We start from the raw sequence: 23,377 nt of genomic DNA, 5'->3' as shown, positions 1-23,377 counted from the left end.
CCAGCCCTTGTTGGGGGAATGTCTTCATTTGCACCTCATCAATGTCCACAAACCCCAGGCAGACCACCTCTTCTAGACAGCTTCCAGAAGTCCAAAAGTCAGTTTTGTTTTTTTGTTTGTTTGTTTGTTTGTTTGTTTGTTTTGTTTTGGCCAGTCCTGGGCCTTGGACTCTGGGCCTTGGACTCAGGGCCTGAGCACCAAAAGTCAGTTTTGATTCTTCTTTTTCCTTCACACTTATGTGCCTGTTCGTAAATAACATCATTTCTCCCTTCAAAATACACCCTGCATCTGACAGCTTCTCACTTCTTGTCTATCACCATCTTCCTGTTCCCACATTGAGGCATCCAGAAAATGTACCTCTCATATCTCCACTGAAAGAATGAAGGAATAAACAAGGGCCCAGCACCCATGCTCTCAAAATAATCTTTCCACACAAGAGTAAGGGGACATGCATGGATGGGCTTCTCCAGGCCAGTGACGATGTGTTTCATTTCTCTCTCCTCTTTGCCTTTTCTCTAACAAAATCCTGGTACATTTAATCCTGCCTCAGTGGCTCTTCTAGGAAAATGTGAATTAATAGTCATCTTCCTTCTGAGCCACAGAAATGCTCCTTGCTTCCACACTTGGCCTCACAGTCTTTCCGTGCAAAAACGAAGTCTTAAAAATGGACACAATGGACGAGGTAACAAACAGTACAAGAAATATATCCAATGCCTAATGTATGAAACTGTAACCTCTCTCTAATTCAGTTTGATAATACACACATATATATATATATATATATATAATTGACACAACCCACAGAATAGGACACAACCCACAGAATAGGACACAACCCACAGAACCCTCAACTCAAGTCCTTCGTTACCTGTAACTGAAATGTATTTCCTCAATTCTTCAGGATTGCAGCTCAGCTACCCCCTTATCAGATACCTTCAACATAAATAAGTACTCCACTCACTCTTCAGCTGTATTCTTTAATTAGCATTCATTTTCTTCATAGTACTTTCCGAGGTTTATGTATATGCACCAGCACTCAGCATTTACCTGTATATTATCTACCCTTGTCACAAGAATGAAAGTGTCAAGAAGGTAGGAATCCTATCCATGTTCTTAGTGTTAGTTTCTCACTGGTAAGAACATTGCTTGGCACATGGTAAGTACTCAACAAATAACTTGAACGAATGAATCAGATCTACAAAATTACCTTTTTGTGTGTGCTAGTTCTGGGGCTTGCGCTCAGGTATCTGGGTACTGTGCCCTAGCTTTCTTGTTCAAGACTGGTGCTCTACCATTTGAACCACAGCTTTACTTCTGCTTTTTGGTGGTCAATTGGAGATAAGAGTCTCACAGACCTTCCTGCCTGGGCTGGCTTCAAACTGTGATCTTTAAATCTCAGCCTTCTGAGTAGCTAGGATTATAGGCAGGAGCCACCAGTGTCTGGCTTAAAGTGACCTTTTCATGACTAATTTAAAATTACACCATATTTGTCACACATGATTTCTTTTCCACAAAAGCATTCTTGATTCTATTTTGCATTTTCAAGTACCACCAGATAGAGAGAGGGAAAGTGTAAAAGGCAGTAAAAGAATATACATCTCATGGGTCTGTGTGCATTCTATACCTTCGTCCAACTCCCTAGGCCAATTCAAGTCTTTTCTCTGTGTCCCACAAAGAGATTCAATCTGTGGGAAATGAGGTCCTTTCTTCATTCAGCCACTTCATTGTATTATCTGACTACCTTCACCTGGGCTCTTTCCCAAGAACCTTTGCTTCTTCTGCATATCTTTTGCAACTAAAGGCTACACATCATCTCAGATTCCAGATACCACAAAAATTCCAGGAAACACCTTCATTGCCACTTCTCTGGTTTTCTGCTTTCCTCAGTAATGCTTTAAAACTTCCATGAAAGATCCACCTCCTGGATAAAAGCCTGTACATATCAAAAGCTTCCATGGCTGGCCACTGCTGCTGATGAACCCTAACATTATCCTGGATTGTATGTATAATACTTCTCTCATTCAGTCTACCTTTCAACTCTGGCTTCCAACTTCGACTACCAAGTTCAGCACCACTGACTCTGTTGCCCCATTCCATGACTTAAGTCACAAGCATACTGTGCGACTCATTCATTAACCTAGTAAATATTTACTGAGCCTCTTCAGTGGAATCAATACTATAATAGCCGTTGGACCGCAAATGTGAATGAGTATTCATATAGGGCATAGCAGGAAGACAACCACTAAAAAATTCTTCTAAAGTAGTGAGATAAAGGCTGAGGAAGAGACTTGCAGAGAAGCACACTATAGAACCTTATTGAATCTTGAGAGAAAGGAACATCTTTTTCTAGAATATTTATTTCCATCCTCTAGCAACATAGAAAAGTGCAAGACCCCTGACATTTTCTTATCTCCTTTCAAAGTTATGGGGCCTTTTCTTCTCTTTCTAGCCTACATACATGGATAATTATTTTAAATTATTCTATGGGAGCCCTTAATTTCTCACTTCTACTTTCTCTCATACCCTCTCTGGCATGTCCTCAGCTCTGGATTAAACCAAATGTTTTTTACCTAGGTTGCTAAGCCTTTGTAGGGAAAAAGCACTCATCACAAAAGGCCCCATGTTTAATAGCTCCAACTTTGTTTGGACCTTTGTTTCTCCTGTCAAACATCTTCCATGTTTCTAAGCAGCTTCAGGCTTTCTCGTGCTCCAAAGCATTTATTTCAATCTCCACCTACTATTCAGGCTTATAAGCCTATCACCACTTTCATTCTGAGTCAATTCAGAGGAAAAAGTAGAAGCACCACTCATTCATCAATCTAGGAATGCTAAGCCAGTAGTAATTACTCCAGGTGACATGCCCTGTGGCTATTGTCACCTCTCTTGGAATGTCCAATTGTCCCACCCTCTAAATCAACAAGTGTTTTTCCCCCTACCCTATTACATTATTTCTTTATTGATTAATTAATCGTGTGTGTGTGTGTGTGTGTGTGTGTGTGTGTGTGTGTGTGTGTGTGTGCTTGAATTCGGGACCTGGGGCACTGTCCCTTAGCTTTTTCTCTCAAGGTTGGTGCTCCACCATGTAAGCGATGGCTTCACTCCAAGTTTTGGTGGTTAATTGGAAATAAGAGTCCCATGGACTTTCCCACGGAGGCTGACTTCAAACTATGATCCTCAGATCTCAGTCTCCTAAGTAGCTAGGATTATAGGAGACATGGTCCTCCATCTTTTTAAAAAGGGAATGTAAGCATTTATTCTAAGACAATTTCCATGATTAGCTCACTCCAGCCCAGTCTCCATGTCTTGGCTGCTCTTAATGATGACATTATCAAACTCTATTGTGTCCGCCCAATTAGGCCTCAAATTGGGACAGCTACCGTATTATTCATGAATTCATAATACCACCAAGCACACAGCCTGACATAGTTTTAGTAAATGTTTTATAAAAGAACAAATGGTTATACTATGCCTTGTTATCTTCTTTCTACTTTGATCTTATTATCGTATCAAAATTCAGATTTGCATTTAATTTTATATCTAAATATCCCTTTCACTTGTAGGCTTATTAAAAATGACCCTGAGAACTAGACCACCAGTCACAAGTTTATGAAAGTATAGAATTTCCAATTGAAAAGTATAAATAAAGCCAATATATGAAAAAAGTTAGTACTTTAAGAGTTATCTTTACTGGAAATAATTGTTTAATGAAAAAGTCCAGTCTGGGTAACTTGATAACACAAAATCAGTTTCTCACAGCAAGTTAATTACTACCATCACTTTCATTATCATTATGACAGAGGTAATACTTGGATATTTTGTTTGCTGGAGTTACATTATTATTAAAGTGCAAGATAAAATAAAAACTTAAGAATTTAATGCTGTTTTGCAGAGTTTAATTTAGATCTCTGTTTACATGAGACACACTATAGAAGATGTGTTTGTAAGTCTGTTTAAAGGACACCGAGAGGGCTGGGGATATGGCCTAGTGGCAAGAGCGCTTGCCTTATATATATGAGGCCCTGGGTTCAATTCCCCAGCACCACATATACAAAAAATGGCCAGAAGTGGCGCTGTGGCTCAAGTGGCAGAGTGCTTGCCTTGAGCAAAAAGAAGCCAGGGACAGTGCTCAGACCCTGAGTCCAAGCCCCAGGACTGGCCAAAAAAATAAAAATAAAAAAAAATAAAGGACACCAAGAGCAAGATACTGCCTATCCAAATCTGCAATATTAGGGAAAACATAATTAAAAAACAAAAGCACATAAATGTAATTTAGTAGATGAAAGAAGAACAATCCAGGCACTATGGTTCACATCTATAATTCTAGCTACTCCGGTGTTTGAGATCAGAGGATCCTCAGCTGAAAAGTCCATGAGACTCTTATCTCCAATTAACCAGCAAACAGCTGGACTGGAGACATGGCTTAAGTTTAGAGTGCCAGAAAAGCCTAGCAATAGTGCCAATAGTGCAAGATTCTGATTTGAAGTCCTAGTACAGGCACCAAAATGTCCTTTTACCTTCTTTACTGGATAGCAACTTTTTTGTTGTTTTTGGTTGTGGGGCTTGAATTCATGCCCTGGGCTCTATCCCTGCATTCTTTTGCTCAAGGCTAGTGTTTTACCACTTTGAACCACAATTCCACTTCCAGTTTTCTGATGGATAATTGGAAACAATAGTCTCACAGACTTGTCTGCCTGGGCTGGCTTTGAACTGGTATCCCCAGATCTCAGCCTTCTAAGGAGCTAGAATTACAGATGTGAGCTACAAGTACCTGGTGGCTCATCATACTGAATGTGTTCTATATATACATATGCATATACATATACACAATACTCATATATACTCTAACACACAACTGCATACACACATTCATATATAAGCAAAGTAGGCAAAATGCTTAGCACTAATGTGAACATCTAATTTCACATTCCTTACCTGAACCTGAGAAATTGTCTAAAGACCCGTCTGCTGTAGTTGAAGCTATTTCACTGCTGCTCATTGGCTCTGTTTTAACTACAAAAATAAACATATATCGTATATCCAATTAATAGTTATTTGTGAAGTTATGTTAGAGAAGATATAACATTAAGAATAGTGACAAGAAGTTATTTTTAAAATGATCTCTTCCTATTTGTCCATAAACCATTAACATTTTAATGCAAAATAAAGGAATTCCATGTTTTTATAAGAATACAATCTACTACTATAAATTATCCCTTAAAGGCAGCACTTTAAAATAATTCATTGTTACCTTATGATTCATAAAGTTTCTTATTAGTGAATATCATCTCTCATAATGTGAAGTGAGTTATTCCCTAGTGTTTGCACAAAATATCACAACCAAACAATTTGAAGTGGAAAATAAATGGCTGTTTCTAACACTAGCAAGTTTTCACAATGCTCCAGATTAGGTATGTACACATGTAGACACTACATATATGCACATACACACATACAAACACATCTACATCTGCCCCACCCCTTAATTATCCACCATGGTTCAGAGACATAGTCATCAATTTAATGGATATTATAATCAAGCCATACCTGATTGCTAATTCATCATATGGATATAGCATATGTAAGTCCTTTTGAGTTGAGAAACAACTTTTTGAGTCAGGCTGTAGAACTTCCAAAGCAATAGAGTGATAAAGCGACAGCATTACTCTGCTGTACCAAGCAGATTAAGCATGCTACATTAGAGAACATTTGCCTTTCTCCTTCTCCTTCATTTCAGATTTTATTGTATTTTATTTTATCTTGCAATGAAAAGCTAGCACTACTATACTTCCTAGACTCTTCAAATGAAGTGCCATCATTGGAATTTTCCTAGCTCACTTTGTGGAAGTTGCTTATTCCCTACTGCCAGATTTTTGTTAACTAGTGCAGTGATATTTTAAAGTCAACTAAAAAATATTTCCATAACAAATTCCCCAGCAAGAGAACATTCAGGGAGATTGGTCTCACATTCTGAAATGGGTCAAATGACAGAGAAAGCATAGTTCTTCTTACAGTATAGCCAATGTCAGAAGCAGAAGACAGATGCATGCAGTTCATGGATCCCAACACATTCTACCAATGCAAAATGAGTTTCTTTTAAAAAAGCATTTTAAAAAGGTGTATCAGATTGCCACTTTCCAAAAAAATATTTACATGGTTTCTAAATGAGCTTAAGGAAGAATACAGTGGGATGAACAGACATCAGCCTGCCTGTTTGCAGGTAAACCTCACAAGTGTGAAACTTTTCTGCCAGTTGTTTTAGGTTAGAAGTCTTTGTTGATGTTGACCAATTCTGACATAAGCCTGTATCTCCCTTCTTTCTCCATGTCACTAGCCACCTAATGATCTTTGCACTTCAAAATGTAGTTACGTTGCTTAATATTAAGTGAAGTAAGCCAGATCCAGAGAAACATAGGTTGCATGGTTTTCTTCATTTGTGGTAGCTAGAATGTGCCTGTAAATCTACAAGTAAATACACTTGATGGTAAGCAAGGTGCTACAAATGGGTGGACTTAAGTGACTGTAGGGAGAGTGAAATTAGCCTAATAAAATAAGTACCAGTAGTTGCAACAGGGGAGGGTGGGCTAGGGGAAAAGAGGAGAAAAATAAAGGGGGAAAGGGAGAAGACCATAGGCAAGAATTCATTGGATATGCCACAGATATAAGGGAAGGGGTGGGTCAGTGCAGGGTGAAGATATTGAAGTGATGACACTTCAAGAGGCATTGTACACATAAAATGCTTTGTTAAATGGCAATACATTCAATACATAACTTAAAATTAAGACAAGTAAGGGAAGGGGTTGGGTCAGGAAGGGTGGGTAATAATATTAAAAGGGGCGATATTGATCAAGACACACCATATGGATAAACAACTTTGGTTGAGTGGCAATTCCTTTGTACAACTATTTAAAGATAATGAAAGTATTTTTAAACCATATTTACACAATCATAGCTTTACACAAGTCAGCATTCCACAATTAATACAGTTTCTGTTTCCTACTCAGTTACAACACACCTAACTACCTTTAAAAAGAACTTATGTAATGCCCTGGATGCATAAGACAATGTTTTATTTTGACAGCTTACCAATCAGACAGCTTACTCAGAAGCAAATATTCCATTCTGGGTCCAAGATTAGAATAAGGTGTAATGGAAACCGAGTAGGTAAAGTACCTACTACATCTACTACATGTGAGATTCTCTCTCTCTCTCTCTCTCTCTCTCTCTCTCTCTCTCTCTCTCTCTCTCTCTCTCTCTCTGTGGTCAGTTGTAAGGCTTGAATTCAGGGCCTGAGGAGTGTCCCTGAACTCTTTTCCTCAAGACTAACACTCTACTTCTTTGAACCACAGCACTACTTGCTGGTTAATTGGAGATAAGAATCTCATGGGGACTTTTCTGCCCAGGCTGGCTTTGAACCACAATCCTCAGATCTCAGCCTCCTGAGTAGCTAGGGTTATAGGCAAGAGCCACCAGTGCCTGGCTAACAGACATTATAATGAATCCTTTTAGACAACTGTACAGGTCTCAGAATAAGCTCATGAAGTCCCTGCTCAGGCACTGTCTTTCTGATTCACGTGTAAAATTTGAAAGTGTGTGGGGGTGGGGTGGAGGTGGGGGGAGGGAGTAGGAAATTTCCCAAAGTCAGAAAGACAATGGCAAAAAAAAAAAAAAATAGATGTGTTTTTAACTTCCAGTCTTATGACTCCACTTAAAGAAGTGGCAACAAGTAGTATTTTCCAATATTTAGAGCAAGGCAGCTAAGGTACCATGGCCACACAGACTGTGGACCTACTAGACAGCAAAACCCTGCCAGTTCATTGAACTCGAGGGAAGGTCTCAAGTAGAAGTTTTATGTCTTCAAAAAAAGATGCCCAAGGAATTCCTCTACTGTGTAGAGTGTAAGTATAAATATTTGCCAAATCTACGGTCTCTGATCCTTTACACTTGACTATACAGTTACTTAAGAAAGCTTACCTATAACACAACCCTTCTATTCCTGTCCCTCAAATTGACATCTCTGTATGATTAGCTTAATCAAATGCAACTTTCATTCCCAAGAGGCACATCCAATTGTACTTGAAACCCATTAAATCTAGGCAAAGAGACTAGAAAGGAAGGGAAGATGATACTTCTCTGTTAGGTCCCAAGTTCATTGCCATTTGTCATTGTTCATATACACCCATCTATACACTAAGGAATAAAGACTCCCAATGAATCCAATTTTTAACAAGGCTCTCTGTCAAAGAGAAGAGGATGTCCATAAAGTAACTACCAGTATAGTCATGATTGTATCAGGTAGTGTAATTGAATACTTTGATCACCAGGGAGCTGATGCTAAAAAGACGAGTGATTTATTGTAATGTAGAATAGTTTCTGAACAAAAGCCAAAAAAGAATAGATACCACTAGTCTTCGATTTTGTTGTGGCCAAGTGTACACCTACTGGAGAGTTAAAAAAGACAAGAATTACCTCTAGCCAACAACTAGTGTGAACACATTTATCAATAAGCTGAAGATGACACAACAGGGCACCTAAGGGCCCTGATTTTAAGAACACTTTAAAAAAACTCAAATTTTTATGTCTTAGTTATTTAAGGGGCTGTAACATTTGAGAACAATTACCCATCTAAGCCACCTGTTTGAAAAATGAAATATAGGAGTGATCTGTTATCCCCTAGCTATAAGATTACATACCATCGTTCTTTTAGTTACATAACTCCAGTCCACCAGAAAATACATTTTTTCTTTTTCTTTTTTTCTTTTTTTGTCAGTTGTGGGGCTTGAAATCAGGGCCTGGGCACTGTCCCTGAACTCTTCTGCTTAAAGCTGGCAGCTCTACCACTTTGACCCATTCCTCCTCTTCTGTTGCTTGAGTTGTTTTGAAGAGAGGAGACTCAGGGACTTTTCTGCCTAGGTTAATTCTCATATATCATATCTGTGATTCTCATATCTCAGCTACCTGAGTAGCTAGGATTATAGGCATGAGCCACCAGTGCACAGCTCTTTTTTTCTTTTTCTACCATTTCAAGTTTCCAATCTTTCTTCTGATTCCTAAAGACCTTGAAAAAAATTCAGAGGTTCCACTTGATCCCTTGAAAATAAGAAACCTGTCTTTCTTGACCACAATTTTAAGTGGAGATTAAGCTAACGGATCATTGAAGCTATGCAGAGCACCCATTAAGCCATGAGACAAACATTCAGTACATTTGATTACATTTCTCACCACAGACTACCAGAGCAGTTAAAGCAAATCCACCCCAAAAGGATTAGTTCTGCTTGCTGGATTGAGAGCCAGCCTGTGCTTTGAAGAATTCACCCAAAGGCACAGAGAAGGACAATGGCCTTGAAAGACCCCAGGTCTTCCTCAGCCAGTATCTAGTCCTTTCAGTGTTCTCTAAACCTAGTAGTATAGTTTTCCCTTGCCTGGAAAAAAAAAAATCAGTCTTCCTTCCAACTTTGTTTCCTTCTGTAATGCTCAGGATCTTCAGATACTCTGGTGAACATGCATTTCTCTACTACTGATGATTCCGTCCTATCTTATGCCTCAATGAGATCTTCATTTAGTTTGGATTACTAAATGGTCCAGCAACACCACTGCCTACAATTGCATCACCTACAAAAATTCCTACCCTTGATTCATTCCTTTACTTTTGACAATCTTGCTCTTAGAGCTCATCAGAATAGCCTGTCTGGCCAAGTCCCTATCCATTCTCTGACTCCTGCTTGTACGCTCTGCCCCTGGCAGTTATGTCTAGGCCTCACTTCATATGTCATTAAATGTCATTTCCCTAAGCATCTTTTCTCCAAACTCTAGCATGCTGATTGAGTCTCTTCAACTGAATCTTCCTTCTACTTAGAAACACAGCTAATCCTTCCCTTATCTTTTTTTTTTAGGGGAGTAAAGAAATGTATTTTATGAATAGACTTACTACTGTTAAAAGATTGTTGCTACTACAGTGAAAACAATATGTCTTATATAGTACACTGAATTTTGTTACTTCTTAGTAATTCATTTTTTTCTATTTTTCAATTAAATATTACAGTTAATCTTTTATGGTAAAAACAAGAGGAGAGAGAGAAAACAAAATGAGAGAATCTGATTATGTTTCTAGATCACTCCTTCAACTCCTGCACATTTGGAATGCTCATCTATGTCTCCATTTCTAACTACCAATTCTTTACCATACTTAAACTCTTACAGGACAAATGATGCAGCTTTCTTCAAGAAAACATTACAGAAAGAAAAGAAATTGAGTGGAATCTGCAGAATGAAGGAATATGAGAATATTATCCATGAAATAAAAAATAAGGAAGCAAGCCAGGTTCTGGTAGCTCATGCTCATAATGCAGGTACTCAGGAGAATCATGATTCAAAGCCAGATTGGAAGAACAGTCCCTCAAGCTCTCAGCTCCAATTAACTAACAAGAGTGAGGGTAATGGAGGGTTGGCTCAAGTAGTAGAGCAGCAGTCTTGATCAAAAAAGCTTAAAGGACAATGCCATGGCCCCGAGTTCAAGTCTCAGTATCAACACACTGAGAGAGAATACGGAAACAAACTAATTTACAAAACAATACTATGTAATTCCATCCACTTCAGATTGTGGTGAGAGAGTTTCAAGTTAGAGACCAATGTGAGGAACAATAGACTCATCTGAAAGGAAACAAAACAATGAAACTTCCCTTATCTTCTATGATTGATGAAGGGAAATGCTTGGGATTGAGCCCAGGGCCTCCAGCATGCTAAGCAAGGACTCTACCACTGATTTGTGTTCTCAGTCTCACTCTCAATTTGTAGTTTTCTCTCAAGCATAATACTTTTCAATCTGTCTTCTGTGTCACCAAGTTTATTGTTCATTTGCTTCAAAGCGCCCACCCCTGTGTTCTTGACTCTCATCAGTTGTACCATCCATTTTATTTCTATTATTTTACTAATAATCTTTTTCTATTTTCCCAGTCTTTCCTCAATCTTGATTTTCTTCAATTCTTCTAAAGAATAGATCTTTCTCCTCCAGTTTTGGCATGATACATCAATTCAACATAATAGTTCCTCCCCCTGCATATATATTTTTGTTTTTACTCCATTTTTCCCCTTTGCCTATTTTATGGACCCATAATTCTAACTTCTTCTTGCCAGTCTGAATTTTTATTCACAATACTTTCTTTCTTTGCCATAGCTTTAAAAAAACAACAACAATCTTCTACAGAATTCTACATCTTTATCAATATGCACCTCTTTTAATGGGGACCAATCCTTATATCCCAAATGGTGTACCCGTTTGCAAAGTTCTTGCCTGAGAAAGGGTTACAGTCAGCCTTTCCAAACATTAATCTCTCTGAAGGGATTTCTTTGTGCTCTTTATTTTCCTTTCTCTCTTCCTTCCTTCCTTTCTTCCTTCCTTTCTTCCTTCCTTCTTTCCTTCCTTCCTTCCTTCCTCTCTTCCTTCCTTCTTCCCTTCCTTCCTACCTTCCTTTCTCCCTTCCTCCCTTCCTCCCTTCCTTCCTTCCTTGTTTAATGTTATCAGTTAGGTAGACTGATAGGTTTCTTTCAGCTTAGTCTCTTCTGCCTCCTCTTTCCTCTTACCCTACTGACAGTGCTTCAAATGTGGCTCAGAGGACTTGATTCTTAGAGCTGTTTGGGATGCTGTGGAATCTTTATAAAGTAAGATGTCAAAAAGGGAATACTCATGAAGTCATTGGGGTTATGAATTCAAGGGGGACTGTGAGACCTGTCCCCTTCCTCCTCTTTTCTTCCATGACCCATTCTTAAGATGTGTCCATTTGCTCTGCCACATGCTCCAGTTATAATGTGCTGCTTTACCAAGGGTCCAAAACCAAAGGGGCTAACCAACCATGGTCTCATACCTCAAAAATACATGTCAAAATAAACTTGTTTTTCCTTATAAGTTGATTTTCTCCAGTGCTTATTATAATGGAAAGATGACTAACACATCAAATCTATAATTTCTACCACATTCATCTTTGTGTCATTGTTTTGAGTTTCGTGGACATTTATTGCCACAAACTACACATCTCTTTATATACATTTAAACTAAACTGTCCTGCTAAGACATTTAATGCATCCTTAAATCTACAGTTTTGCCTTATCCTCTGACATTAAACAGTATGTAAATTTTCCATAACTAAATCATACACATCAAGTTTAAACCAAAAACACCATATTTTGTTCAATTGATCCTGATTATTTTCAGATGTATTTTGTTTTTCTCAAACTTTGAAGTATTTGTGAATCCTTTTAATACATAGGCTATTCTATTTTATATTTCTTAGTCTTATCTATTTAAATATGCAATAGATTTTTTTCATAGTAGAAGCTTCACCTTTATTGTTATTACATTTCTACAGAATTAAGCACAATACCTGGCTCATGGTCAGAACTCAACTTTATCGAAAGAATACATAAACTTAAAAGTGTATAATTGACTTAAAAAGCAGATTACAATTGACTTCATGCCATTAGGTATATCCATCAGCAATTAAAAACACTACTCAAATGTAAGATGACTTTTATTCCTCTCAAATTACCACTGAGAACTTATACAGAGGTGCCTACAAAGTATCACTTACAGGACACATGAAAATCAAATAGGTTATTTTGAACAAAGTGCTATTTGGAGAAGGCATATTAGCATAAAATAATCACTGGAACTTTTGTGTTTGGAGAGAACTCTGATTTAGCAAAAATAAAGGTAAATAACTTATCATAGATTTAATAATAATTCATTGGGTGTGACCAAACAAAAGCAAATATTGCATAATGCTTTGCAGAAATGCCTTAAAATGCCCTTTCTAAAGAAACTCAGTACACAGAGTGGCTTCTGTAGAACACAATAGAAAATTACAATGATTCAGTGTCTGGATGTAGGTTCAATGGCAGTATCTCTCACAGATTTACGGAGTTGCTTTCTTAAACAATAAGGCAAAAATGGAAATATTTTATGCTTTTAAAATTGTCAAATGATTCAAAAAATGGACAAAAGCCAGCATGCGTATATGTGAAGAGAATGAGTAAAACTTTTGCATGAGATAGGAAATGAAAATAATCTTTACAAATGTACACATTTATATGGTACATAATTTTAAAAACATGATTGAATTACTCTCAATAGCCATTTGCCTATTTCTTCACTGAACAAAATGTACATATATGTAGACTAAATGCTTTTATTTAGTCTCATTTAAAACATGGGATAACACTTCAGGTTTGAATTGGCTCTAGAACCTGATAAAAAATTATTATCCCTCCAAGTATTAAAGTTATCTTTTTCATTTTAAAAAAAGAGGAGAAAAATATGTTAGCTTTTCAAAACAGCACAGTGTGCAATCTTATGAAAACCACATGAACCAAAACTGACTAAACTTGAATCATGGCACTATGGTTTGAAAATGAAATATCCACCCTTGGGTTGTGTACTGGAGCCTTGGTTGTCAGTTGAGGGGCTTTTAGGAAGTGCCCAGATACTGACAGTCCTGACCTAATCAATGGATAGATTACTTGATACATTCATACTTACCTCTGAAACAGAACCCAAACAAACCCCTTCCTTCCCTTCCTTCCTTCCTTCCTTCCTTCCTTCCTTCCTTCCTTCCTTCCTTCCTTCCTTCCTTCCTTTCTGCCCTTCTTTTATGTCTAACCTAGGGCTTGAACTCAAGGTCTGGGCACTGCCTGTGAGTTCTTTTGTTCAAGATTAACACTCTATCACTTGAGCCATAGTTTTACTTTTGGCTTTTTGGGTAGTATATTGGAGATAAGAGTCTTATGGACGTTCCTGCCTAGGCTGGCTTTGAACTATGAAGTGATCGTCAGAGTTCAGCCTCCTGAGGAGCTAGAATTACAGGTGTGAGCCACTATCATCAGACAAATCCCTCCTCTTTCACATTGATTATGTTTGGTGTTTTTATCATGGCAATAACAAGTTAATTGACACATATGGCCAGCAAGGAATATTAATCACTTGCAAAACTTGGTATTAATAGGAAATCTTTTATATTAGAGTATAACTGAACAGTGGTTTAGGTAGAGGCCTAGGCTAGTAGTACTCTGTTTTGTGAATGGGATAATAATTGGTAAAGATTGACTGCTACTTTGAAATGACTTTTGCAACTCTGCTTTCTGTTTGCTATAATTCTCATTCTTGTCACATCAGCCCAATTACTTTTTTTTTTTTTTTGGCCAGTCCTGGGCCTTGGACTCCGGGCCTGAGCACTGTCCCTGGCTTCTTCCCGCTCAAGGCTAGCACTCTGCCACTTGAGCCACAGCGCCGCTTCTGGCCGTTTTCTGTATATGTGGTGTTGGGGAATCGAACCTAGGGCCTCGTGTATCCGAGGCAGGCACTCTTGCCACTAGGCTATATCCCCAGCCCCACATCAGCCCAATTTCTTCACACATAAAATCTGGACAGATCACATAAATCTCCAAACTGGAGCTCATCTCTCCCCCCACAATTCAATCTGTCCTTGCAACTGATGCCAGGTTAATACCCAAAACACTTTCACCATATCAATCTGTTGTTCAAAATATTCAGTGGCTTTCTGCTGGTTCTAGGATGAAGCCCAAATTCCTCAGCCTAGTATTTAGAATGCTCCACAGTTTGGCTCCAGTGAATGTTTCCAAGCTTATCTACTATCAATTCCTTCCTCACGTAATCTAATTTCCAGTCTCACAAACTATCCTACCTTTGTTCATACTGTTCCTTCATTTAAAATGCATTCCATCTCTTCTCAACCTTTTCAAATTCTACCCATTTCCCAACATTCAGCTCAGATTCCACATCCTCCTTGAAGCCTAGCCAGAATGTAGCAAGCTGAAGAGCTCTTTCTTCTGAACTCTGAGAGCATTTTTGTTTGCATCAGTAGCTTCTAACCTTCTAGAGAATGAACTCCCCTTTCTGACACCAAAATATTTCAGAACCAAGTGATAACCTATTTTTTAATCGGTGGATGAGGAAATTACATGACAAAAACCTACTGAGAATCTATAGATAAACATTGTATTTTAATAAACACAACATATCCATATTTGAAAAAGTTACACACACACACACACACACACACACACACACACACACACGGCTTTTTAATTTTCCCACCAAACTGAGAACGATGTTTGGACAAAATGTTGACTTTTGAAACTAGTTGTCCAAGACCTAGTATTAGGGTATTTTAAGTTACAGACTAATAGAAGTCCTGGTTTTCATAATTTGTTTGGAATAATATTGGCTTTCAGTTTTTGTCAAATATTCAGAGGTTTACTTCCTCCAACCAGGCCGTGAGGCCTCAAGGCAGAGTACACATTTTTCTTTGTCTGTCTTTAGGAATCTAGCAGACAACTTTGTGCATAGTAAAAAGCAAGTAAATATCTGCTTCTCTTTTGTCTCAACAATCTATTGTAAAATATTATCAAACATGGAAGAATTAAATAATGGGGCTAGGAATACGGCCTAGTGGTAGAGTGCTTGCTTGCCCATATACATGAAGCCCTGGGTTCGATTCCTCAGCACCACATATATAGAAAAGAAGCCAGAATTGGCACTGTGGCTCAAGTGGTAAGAGTGCTAGCCTTGAGCAAAAAGCAGCCAGGGACAGTGCTCAGGCCCTGAGTTCAAGCCCCAGGACTGGCAAAAAAAAAAGTTAAATAATGAATATCCATAAAAATACCACCTGTATTCACCAATGAACAGTTTACTCGATTTACTTCACTGTGCCTACACTTCAGAAAATAGCTGTGTTTCAGGTACTCCAAAATCAGTTGCAGATATAAAATAATTCCCCTAAATATTTCAACATTTATATCTTTTAACTAGAGTTCATGTGTGGTTATGGCTCTGTATTCTCCTTTAAGCCAAATTTATATAAATTAAAATGTACCTACCTTAAATGTGACATTTGATGACTTCCAACAGATACATGTATTCAGAAACACAATCTTTTTAGCTCATTACAATAAGGGAAACATGGCTCAACAGCATGAAAAACACAGCCCAGTTTCAATAATTTAACAATATAGCATTCTCACTTTCTGACTTGAGCAATCTTTATGTAATTTTTAGATGGATAGTAGTAATTTAAAAAGCAGTTATGCTTACTGAGCATCTCTATAACTTCATTATGCATTATGCTAAGCATTCCCAAGCAAGCAGTAGCTCATGTGTCCCTCAAGGTGACTTTTTCATATATGTATTATAATTGTGTGGCTTCAAAGATGAGGAAATTACAATTTAAAGATGTTAAATAACCACTTGATATCCCTACAGCTAGTATCAAACTTTTTAAATTAATTTCTCTTTTCTCAACACACAGGGGAGTCTAAAGCCTTCTAATTATGGTTTTTAATCATCCTTTATTCCTTCCTCTGATATAGACCTAGGCAATCCGTGACTGACACCATAGGACAGCCTGGGCACACCAGGGCACTGAGCAAAAGTGGATCACTGTATGTTGCAAATTAGCAGATGGTAAAATAAACCAGTGGATAAAGATTGGAAGCAGATGAGCTGGCTAGGACTCAGAACCTCAATCATATCAATATGGAAAAACGGTTGATTTGCCTAAAATGTAATCAATCTACCAAATGATTACTATTCTTTTCCCATCCTTCACCAACTCACAGGAGCACCCAAACAGAAACATACTAATATTAACTAAGTAAGTACTTACTGAGTACCTGAAAAGGCTGTTGGGCCATGTGAAGGATCCAAAAGAAGAACTAATATCCTTTCATCACGTAGAGACACTACAGTAGCCAGTCCCAAAGGGCATGTTTCTTTTTTAAAAATATAACATTTGTTATTATTTAATAATCAACTCTATTTTCTAAGCATGTGGTAGAAGCCAGTGACTGGTCTTACTATTTTTGATAAACCCTAACAACCCAAGAATAAAGTCCTTATTTTACAATGAAGCAAGCATAGGCTTAGAGGTAATTAGATAATAATAGGCAGTGGCCACTAAGCACTTTCAGGGAGTGAGGCTCTGTGTCTAACTCTGTGAGCCCTCCTGCTACCAAGGTACATTATCATCTTCATTTCACAGATTGGGATTTGGAAGCAAGGCACAGAGGCATGACACTAGCTAACTGGTGAGTGGCGGAGCCCAGCTAGTAGAGGCAGCGGGCTTCTGGACCCCTCTGATTCTAATCTCCAAAGGATAAAGTCCTCTTAAAGGCCAACTTAACTTGCCTCATGCCTACCAACTACACTGAGTTGTCATACATCAAAATTCATTTAATATTAGTTTCTCGAATCACTTCTTTTCCACCCTAATCTAAGTGATTTGTGCAAAAGAGAGAGTAATACATAATTAAGTACAGGTTTCAGGTAAAATATCTTTCTTAACTCTTATCTAAGGTCTTTCTCAATCCCTACCAATCCTTGGATGTTTCAATATGTTCTGTATGCTTCTCAAAATGCAAACCCAATCTTCTCACACTCCTCCTTACAAACCTTCAGCCTTCCCAGATCTTGAACACCTGCATCCAAATTCCTGAGCCTGGCACCTTGGGCCTGAATCTTGTGCTTCGGCTGGCTGTCTTGGCCCCATCTCTAGTACTCAGTGTGTGTTTCACACACTGCACACACACACACATGCACACACACGGGTGCACAAGACTTCTGTGTAAACCATGTTCTTCTTATTTTTTTTCATGATTAGAAATTTTATTGGGCTTGCATGTACACAGAAATAAGCTTTCCTTTTGATATTTGTTTAATTTGTTTATTTTTGGTAATATAGGTATTTGAACTCAGGACCTCATGCTTCCTAGGCAAGCAATCTGCCACTTGAGCCCCAGCCCCAGCCCTTTTTCAGATAGGATCTTTTTGTCCTGGCTTTCCTTGGTCCCCCAATCCCTAATTCTGCACTGCCAAACTTAGCTTGTTTTCTAAGATAGGCTCTTTCTAAATTTTTTTGAAAATTACTTATTTATTGTCAAAATGATGTACAGAGGGGTTACAGTTTCATACGCAAAGCAGTGGGTACATTCTTGTACAATTTGTTACCTCCTCCCTTATTTCACCCCTCCCCCTCCTCCTTTCCCTCTCCCCCTATGGGTTGTTCACTTGGTTTACACCAAATGGTTTTGTAAGTATTGCTTTTGGAGTTATTTGTCTTTTTATCCTTTGTCTCTCGATTTTGATATTACCTTTCCCTTCCCTAGTTCTAATACCAGTATATACAGTATCCCGGTACTCAGATGAGATACAGAAAGAGCTTGGGGACAACCACAAGAAGGGGATACAAGAGGATCATCAAGAAAAAAAAGTATGGTTTCACATGGCATGTTGAAAGTAATTACAACAGTGATGTAACATTCGTTTCTATAACATGAAGTTCATTTTTCTTATTGCATGTAGGATGCATAGTTATGCCTTCAATTTTCCCCACCTTAAAAATGCTTCTTATCTTGCAAAGATACTGAAGTACTAAGGGTACTAACTGCCTAAGTTGCTTCATCACTGCTTAAATACTTTGTCAAACAGTAATTAATAGGAGTCAAATGCGGGTCAGTTAACCATAGGTCAAATTCAAAGTCAGCAGTGCTGTCAGTAGATAGTTGCTGTATAGACAGCTTATGAAATTGACTAGGGAAAGACTCAATTAGTTGGTCTGTGTAACGATCAATTTCAAAATTGTGAAAAATTTTACATATGTTCAGGGATGGTTAATAAATCAAATCAGAGGATGCCCTGATCATGACTACCTACATTATTTGTTTAAGAATATAGGGCATTCATTTAGCAAATATTTGTTGCCAAGCCTTCTGCTGGATACCAAGGACACAACAGATCAAGCTTGTCTTGCTTCAGGATTAGAGACTCCACAGGGCAAAACACACTTACAAGTGGACATTGTACAGCTCTTACCTTGGTCATCATCCTAAATACAGTAACATAAAAAGTTTTAAAGCAGATAAAGCCTTTCAGTAAGGAGCAACTCCTAATAAACTTAGGAGTGTTAGTTAGAAGGTCATGTTTTTTTGTACAAAGAACGTGGGTTTTGAGATTAGACTGTGTTGAATATTTTGCCTAACAGTTAATGTGCTGCTTAAATAAGTTGATCACTTAATTTCTTCAAAAAGGTGCATGAAAGTCACCAGAAAGACTTTTGTGAATTAAAAAGTATGCCAAAGGCCAAATGTTGTGCTTCAACAATTCAGTTTATGTTTCTTGTTTTGCTAAGTTGCATTTTTCTACTTAAAATACCCTATTAGTAATAAGTGCAATAACATGGGTGAGCATTTTAGGTTTTGTTTCATTTCACAGGAGGAAAAAAGTGTTTCCAATTTGTATTATGGGTATAAACATACCTCTGTGGTATTTGTTTGGTAGAGTTCATCTACATTTTTTTGGTGTAATGGGATATTAGTGGAATGAAATAAAACCGAAAAATCTGCAAAACCAGCAAATTACCATGAACATAATCATAATAAGCTTTCACTTATAAGCAATTTAAGGTCCTGAACGTTAACATAAATCCTTGATTAGCTTCTCATAACTTACATTCTCTCTTAGTAAAGGCAATGCCTGTTAGTCAGTAAGAACAACTCTATAGGTCAAATAACTTTTCCTACTCAAAGTATAAAAATAAGAAATACACAACACACACACACACACACACACACACACACACACACACACACACACACAAATCCGCCCATGTCATTCTAGCTATATATAGTGCTCATTCAAAGTCATTCTTGGACATCACCAGGACAAAGATATGACATAGCACTGATTCTCTAGCCTATCTAGCCATTGGAAATAAGTGGGCACCATTTACATTTTGTCATTAGGTTATCAAAAAGTCTAGTTCCCTAGAGAGTTTACTTGTAAGCAATAAGCATCAGAATTCCTAGTTTTACCAGAAAAATCGCCCCTAACTATAGATGATACTCTAGAGCAGATGATACGGTAGAGCAGATCTTCTAGTCCTATGCCACAACTTTATTCCTCCACCACAACTTTATTCCTCCGATTCACTTCTCATCCTCTGGTGCTAATCTCTCGCCCCATCCACATGGATCTCCGAGCTGTATCTGGAGTATGCGAGCCAGGTTCCCAACTCACTGCTCCTCCTGTGAAACTCCTAACCAATATCAATGTTGTGTTATTTGGTTGTTACAATCTGGTCCTCAAACTCAAGAGAAATGTGACCAGATTTACCATCAGCTGTATTTCCAAGGCAGAAAACATTTAATCTAAGCAGTAGCAAAACTCCCAACTCCTTTTTGCAATTTCATAGTCATACTGTATCAACCCAAATGACTATTGTAATGAAAAGCAGAGATGACTTCCCATCTCTGTTTGATCTCAGAGAGGCTTAACATAGTTAGAAGGTTGATGAAATTATAATTAAGCCAAAAGCTTTGAAAATTAGTAAGAGACTATTCCCTAAAAATTAACCTCTCTAACTAATGCTTGAGTTTGATAGTTGGGTTTGGGTGACCACAGGAAGAAATCTCACATACTCGCACACCAGAACCTAAGGAAAAGGGCATAACCACTCCTGGAAGTTATCCTCATAACATCTTTTTCTTGGGAGTGGCATTCTCCAATCTAAAGGCACCAGTGTGTCAGAAAATAAATAAATGTTTAAGATGAAGGTTATCAGAAGAGGCATTTGCAGATAATTCTCATTATCACTCTCCACTGACTAACACAGTGACCTGGAAGTCTAGGTTCCGGACTCAGAACTTTATTCAAATATCAGGGGTAACCTGGAAGAGCCATACACCTGTAAACCTGGCACTGAGCTTTTTAAATATCCATGATACTCTTAGCTCCAATTAACCACCAGAAAATCAAAAGTGGAGCTGTGGCTCCAAGTGGTAGAGTGCTAGCCTTGAGCACAAAAGCTCAGGGAGATTGCCCAGGCCCTGAGTTCAAGCCCCATTACTTCCCCTCCCCATCAAAAAAGGTGCAGTGATATGTTGAATTGAAACCCCTTTGTACAACTACTTAAAGATAATTTTTAAAATTTAAGAAGTCAGCTTTTGGCTATAGATAAACTCTAAAAATGTCACTTAAAAACTTTACTCATGGTTTTCCTTAATCTCTCAGAAACTGAGTTATGTGCAGAATGTAAACAGTAATAAAATTGGATTACTATGTTTCTATTGACATCAGTATGTTTGACCACAAATATACAAATTTGGCCTGTATAATGCAGCCACAAACCATAACCTTATACGTATTTACTCTAGTTTAGATATTTCCTATAAATAAGATTTCTTAAAAATACCCTCATTAGACAAAACTGCATGTTACTAAATTAAAATTATAGTGAGAAAAACAAATTAAGATTATTTGCTTTGTAGAAATGACAACAGCTTATAATAGATTATGGTAATATAAATGTATATAACTGAAACAACCTATCATACTAAAATATGCAAAGCACAACTGAATAAGTTTTAAATGGGGATATTAATCTGTCATCTTAGAAATCTGATATACCAATTCAAAATTACTATTTGAATTGCCATGAGAATTCCTGAAATTTGTAGTGAAGATCCCAACTTTCATCTGATTTTAGGTTACTTTAAGATACATTTAACTGAGGGGGGAAAAAAAAGAAAAAGAAAAGAATACAGACAAAAAGATGCATTTATCTGTTATGAGACCAGTTTAAGTAAACGTAAGTTTGAATTTAAATTTACAATAGAGGAAACTCCCAATTTGAGCTCTTAATTTCTTCACTCACACCTCTTTTGAGCCTTTCCTCACTCCCTACCCGCAGACAACCAAAAATAAACACTCAGACTAGCAATGGAGCAGATGACCAACTTCACACTCCCAAGGACTTAAGACAACCAGAGAAAACAAAGATGGAAAGAATCCTTGCTTTGCAAACAAGGCCCTAATTAGGTGTGTAAATAAAAATCCTCTTTATTGTTATAGCTTTGAGTTCCTCAAAGAAAAAGTTCCCAGTGACTTCTCATACTTAACAGAAACATCAATACCAAACCTTTACCAGAGAGAGAATTGAACATATACCCATCATAAGAAATCCTCAGATTCCAAGATTTGATGTGCAAATGGAAACATCAATACACAAACTCCTATTTCTTAAAACTCAAAACTTTTCTCCAGTAAGCAATTTCTATTCTGATAACTTTCCAAAAGTCTAGAGCCAACTCTTAGAAGATCACAATTAGTGTTTTCATAACCATCCACTAGTTTGTCCTGTGGATTAATTAATAGTAATTGGATTATTCACTAATTCATATGGAAACATACCACCTCTAAAGGTAGTCATTCTGATTCAAGCCTGGCATTCATATATGCCAATATCTTACTACATCTACCTAATTATATTTCATATTTTAAAGATTTATAAACTGGTAACAGCTAAATTGCAACAATAATGACTCCCAGAGAAGTTGACATGTAAAACTAGGAAAAGCTGAAAGCTTTGAAACATGAAACATTCAAATAACTGTTATAAGTGAGGAATACTTCATGTAGAAAATAAAAAAGCTGTAGCTCAGTGTCTTTCTGTCTTTATCCCTTGGATGAACCATGAAAAGAGGCACTAGCCTGTAAGTACAGAACTTACAAACACTGAGTCTTATGATAATTTGGCAGCAGACTTTAGAAGAAATTTAATATTCTGTGCTTTGCCACTTCATTCCTTTCTTGTTTGTTCTTTAGATAAAGTTAGGGTTTTTGATGCAGGAGATTTTCTTGTTTTCTTAGCCTCATTATAGGAACAAGCGGTGGCAGGAAATAAAAAAATGGCTCTGAGTGAGAGGAGACAACCTATATAAATTCAGGCAAAGCCAACAACTGTGTAAACTAAATGGAAGTTTTGTTGATCTAAATAATTTCAATTGAGCTGAGACTATTTTCACTTGGGCTGCAGAGAAATTACTTATATATAAAGTGTGTGTGTGTGTGTGTGTGTGTGTGTGTGTAGATGGAAATATTTGTAAGAATTAAAGGGGTGAATATTTTGAAAAGTGTACATTTCAATGCATTTTTTATCCTTTTAAAAATAATTGTCATTGGTAAATACTGTTAGTTTCAAACTAAGTTTCAAAAAAGGAATAGGAAAATCTATAATGATTTTATTCCAGTGACACTTGCCAGATGTTAATGAGCCCAATAATTTTAAACCTAACTGGTGGCTGAGAGGAATGGAAAAATATACATGATACAACATAGAATAGCAAAAGAAATAGATCCACAGACTTAATAACCATGAGGACCTTGTACTATTGTTTGGATCTACCTAGGTATGAAAAGGGGGCCATGAAGAAAGATTATGGTTCATATTTTCAGACTGTAAAATAAAACTGAATGTTCCAATTAACAAAAGTTCCTTTAATGCCTGGGGTAATGTACACTGGTACTTTCTTTTTTAAA

General features: G+C 37.4%; 1 protein-coding gene across 3 annotated transcripts in view; it reads right to left on the bottom strand.

Annotated features, from left to right (window-relative positions):
- Window positions 1-23,377, bottom strand: part of Eya1 (EYA transcriptional coactivator and phosphatase 1) — a 141,703-nt gene that overhangs the window by 108,050 nt on the left and 10,276 nt on the right. For all 3 annotated transcript variants that reach the window (XM_048358973.1, XM_048358968.1, XM_048358971.1), the window contains one exon: window positions 4,933-5,010. In XM_048358973.1, the coding sequence (XP_048214930.1) occupies window positions 4,933-4,996 (64 nt within the window). In that variant the 5' untranslated portion in view covers window positions 4,997-5,010. The remainder of the gene's footprint in view (window positions 1-4,932; window positions 5,011-23,377) is intronic.

Source organism: Perognathus longimembris, chromosome 12, assembly GCF_023159225.1.
Source record: "Perognathus longimembris pacificus isolate PPM17 chromosome 12, ASM2315922v1, whole genome shotgun sequence".
Lineage (NCBI taxonomy): Eukaryota > Metazoa > Chordata > Mammalia > Rodentia > Heteromyidae > Perognathus > Perognathus longimembris.
This window is presented reverse-complemented; position numbering and strand designations above follow the sequence as displayed.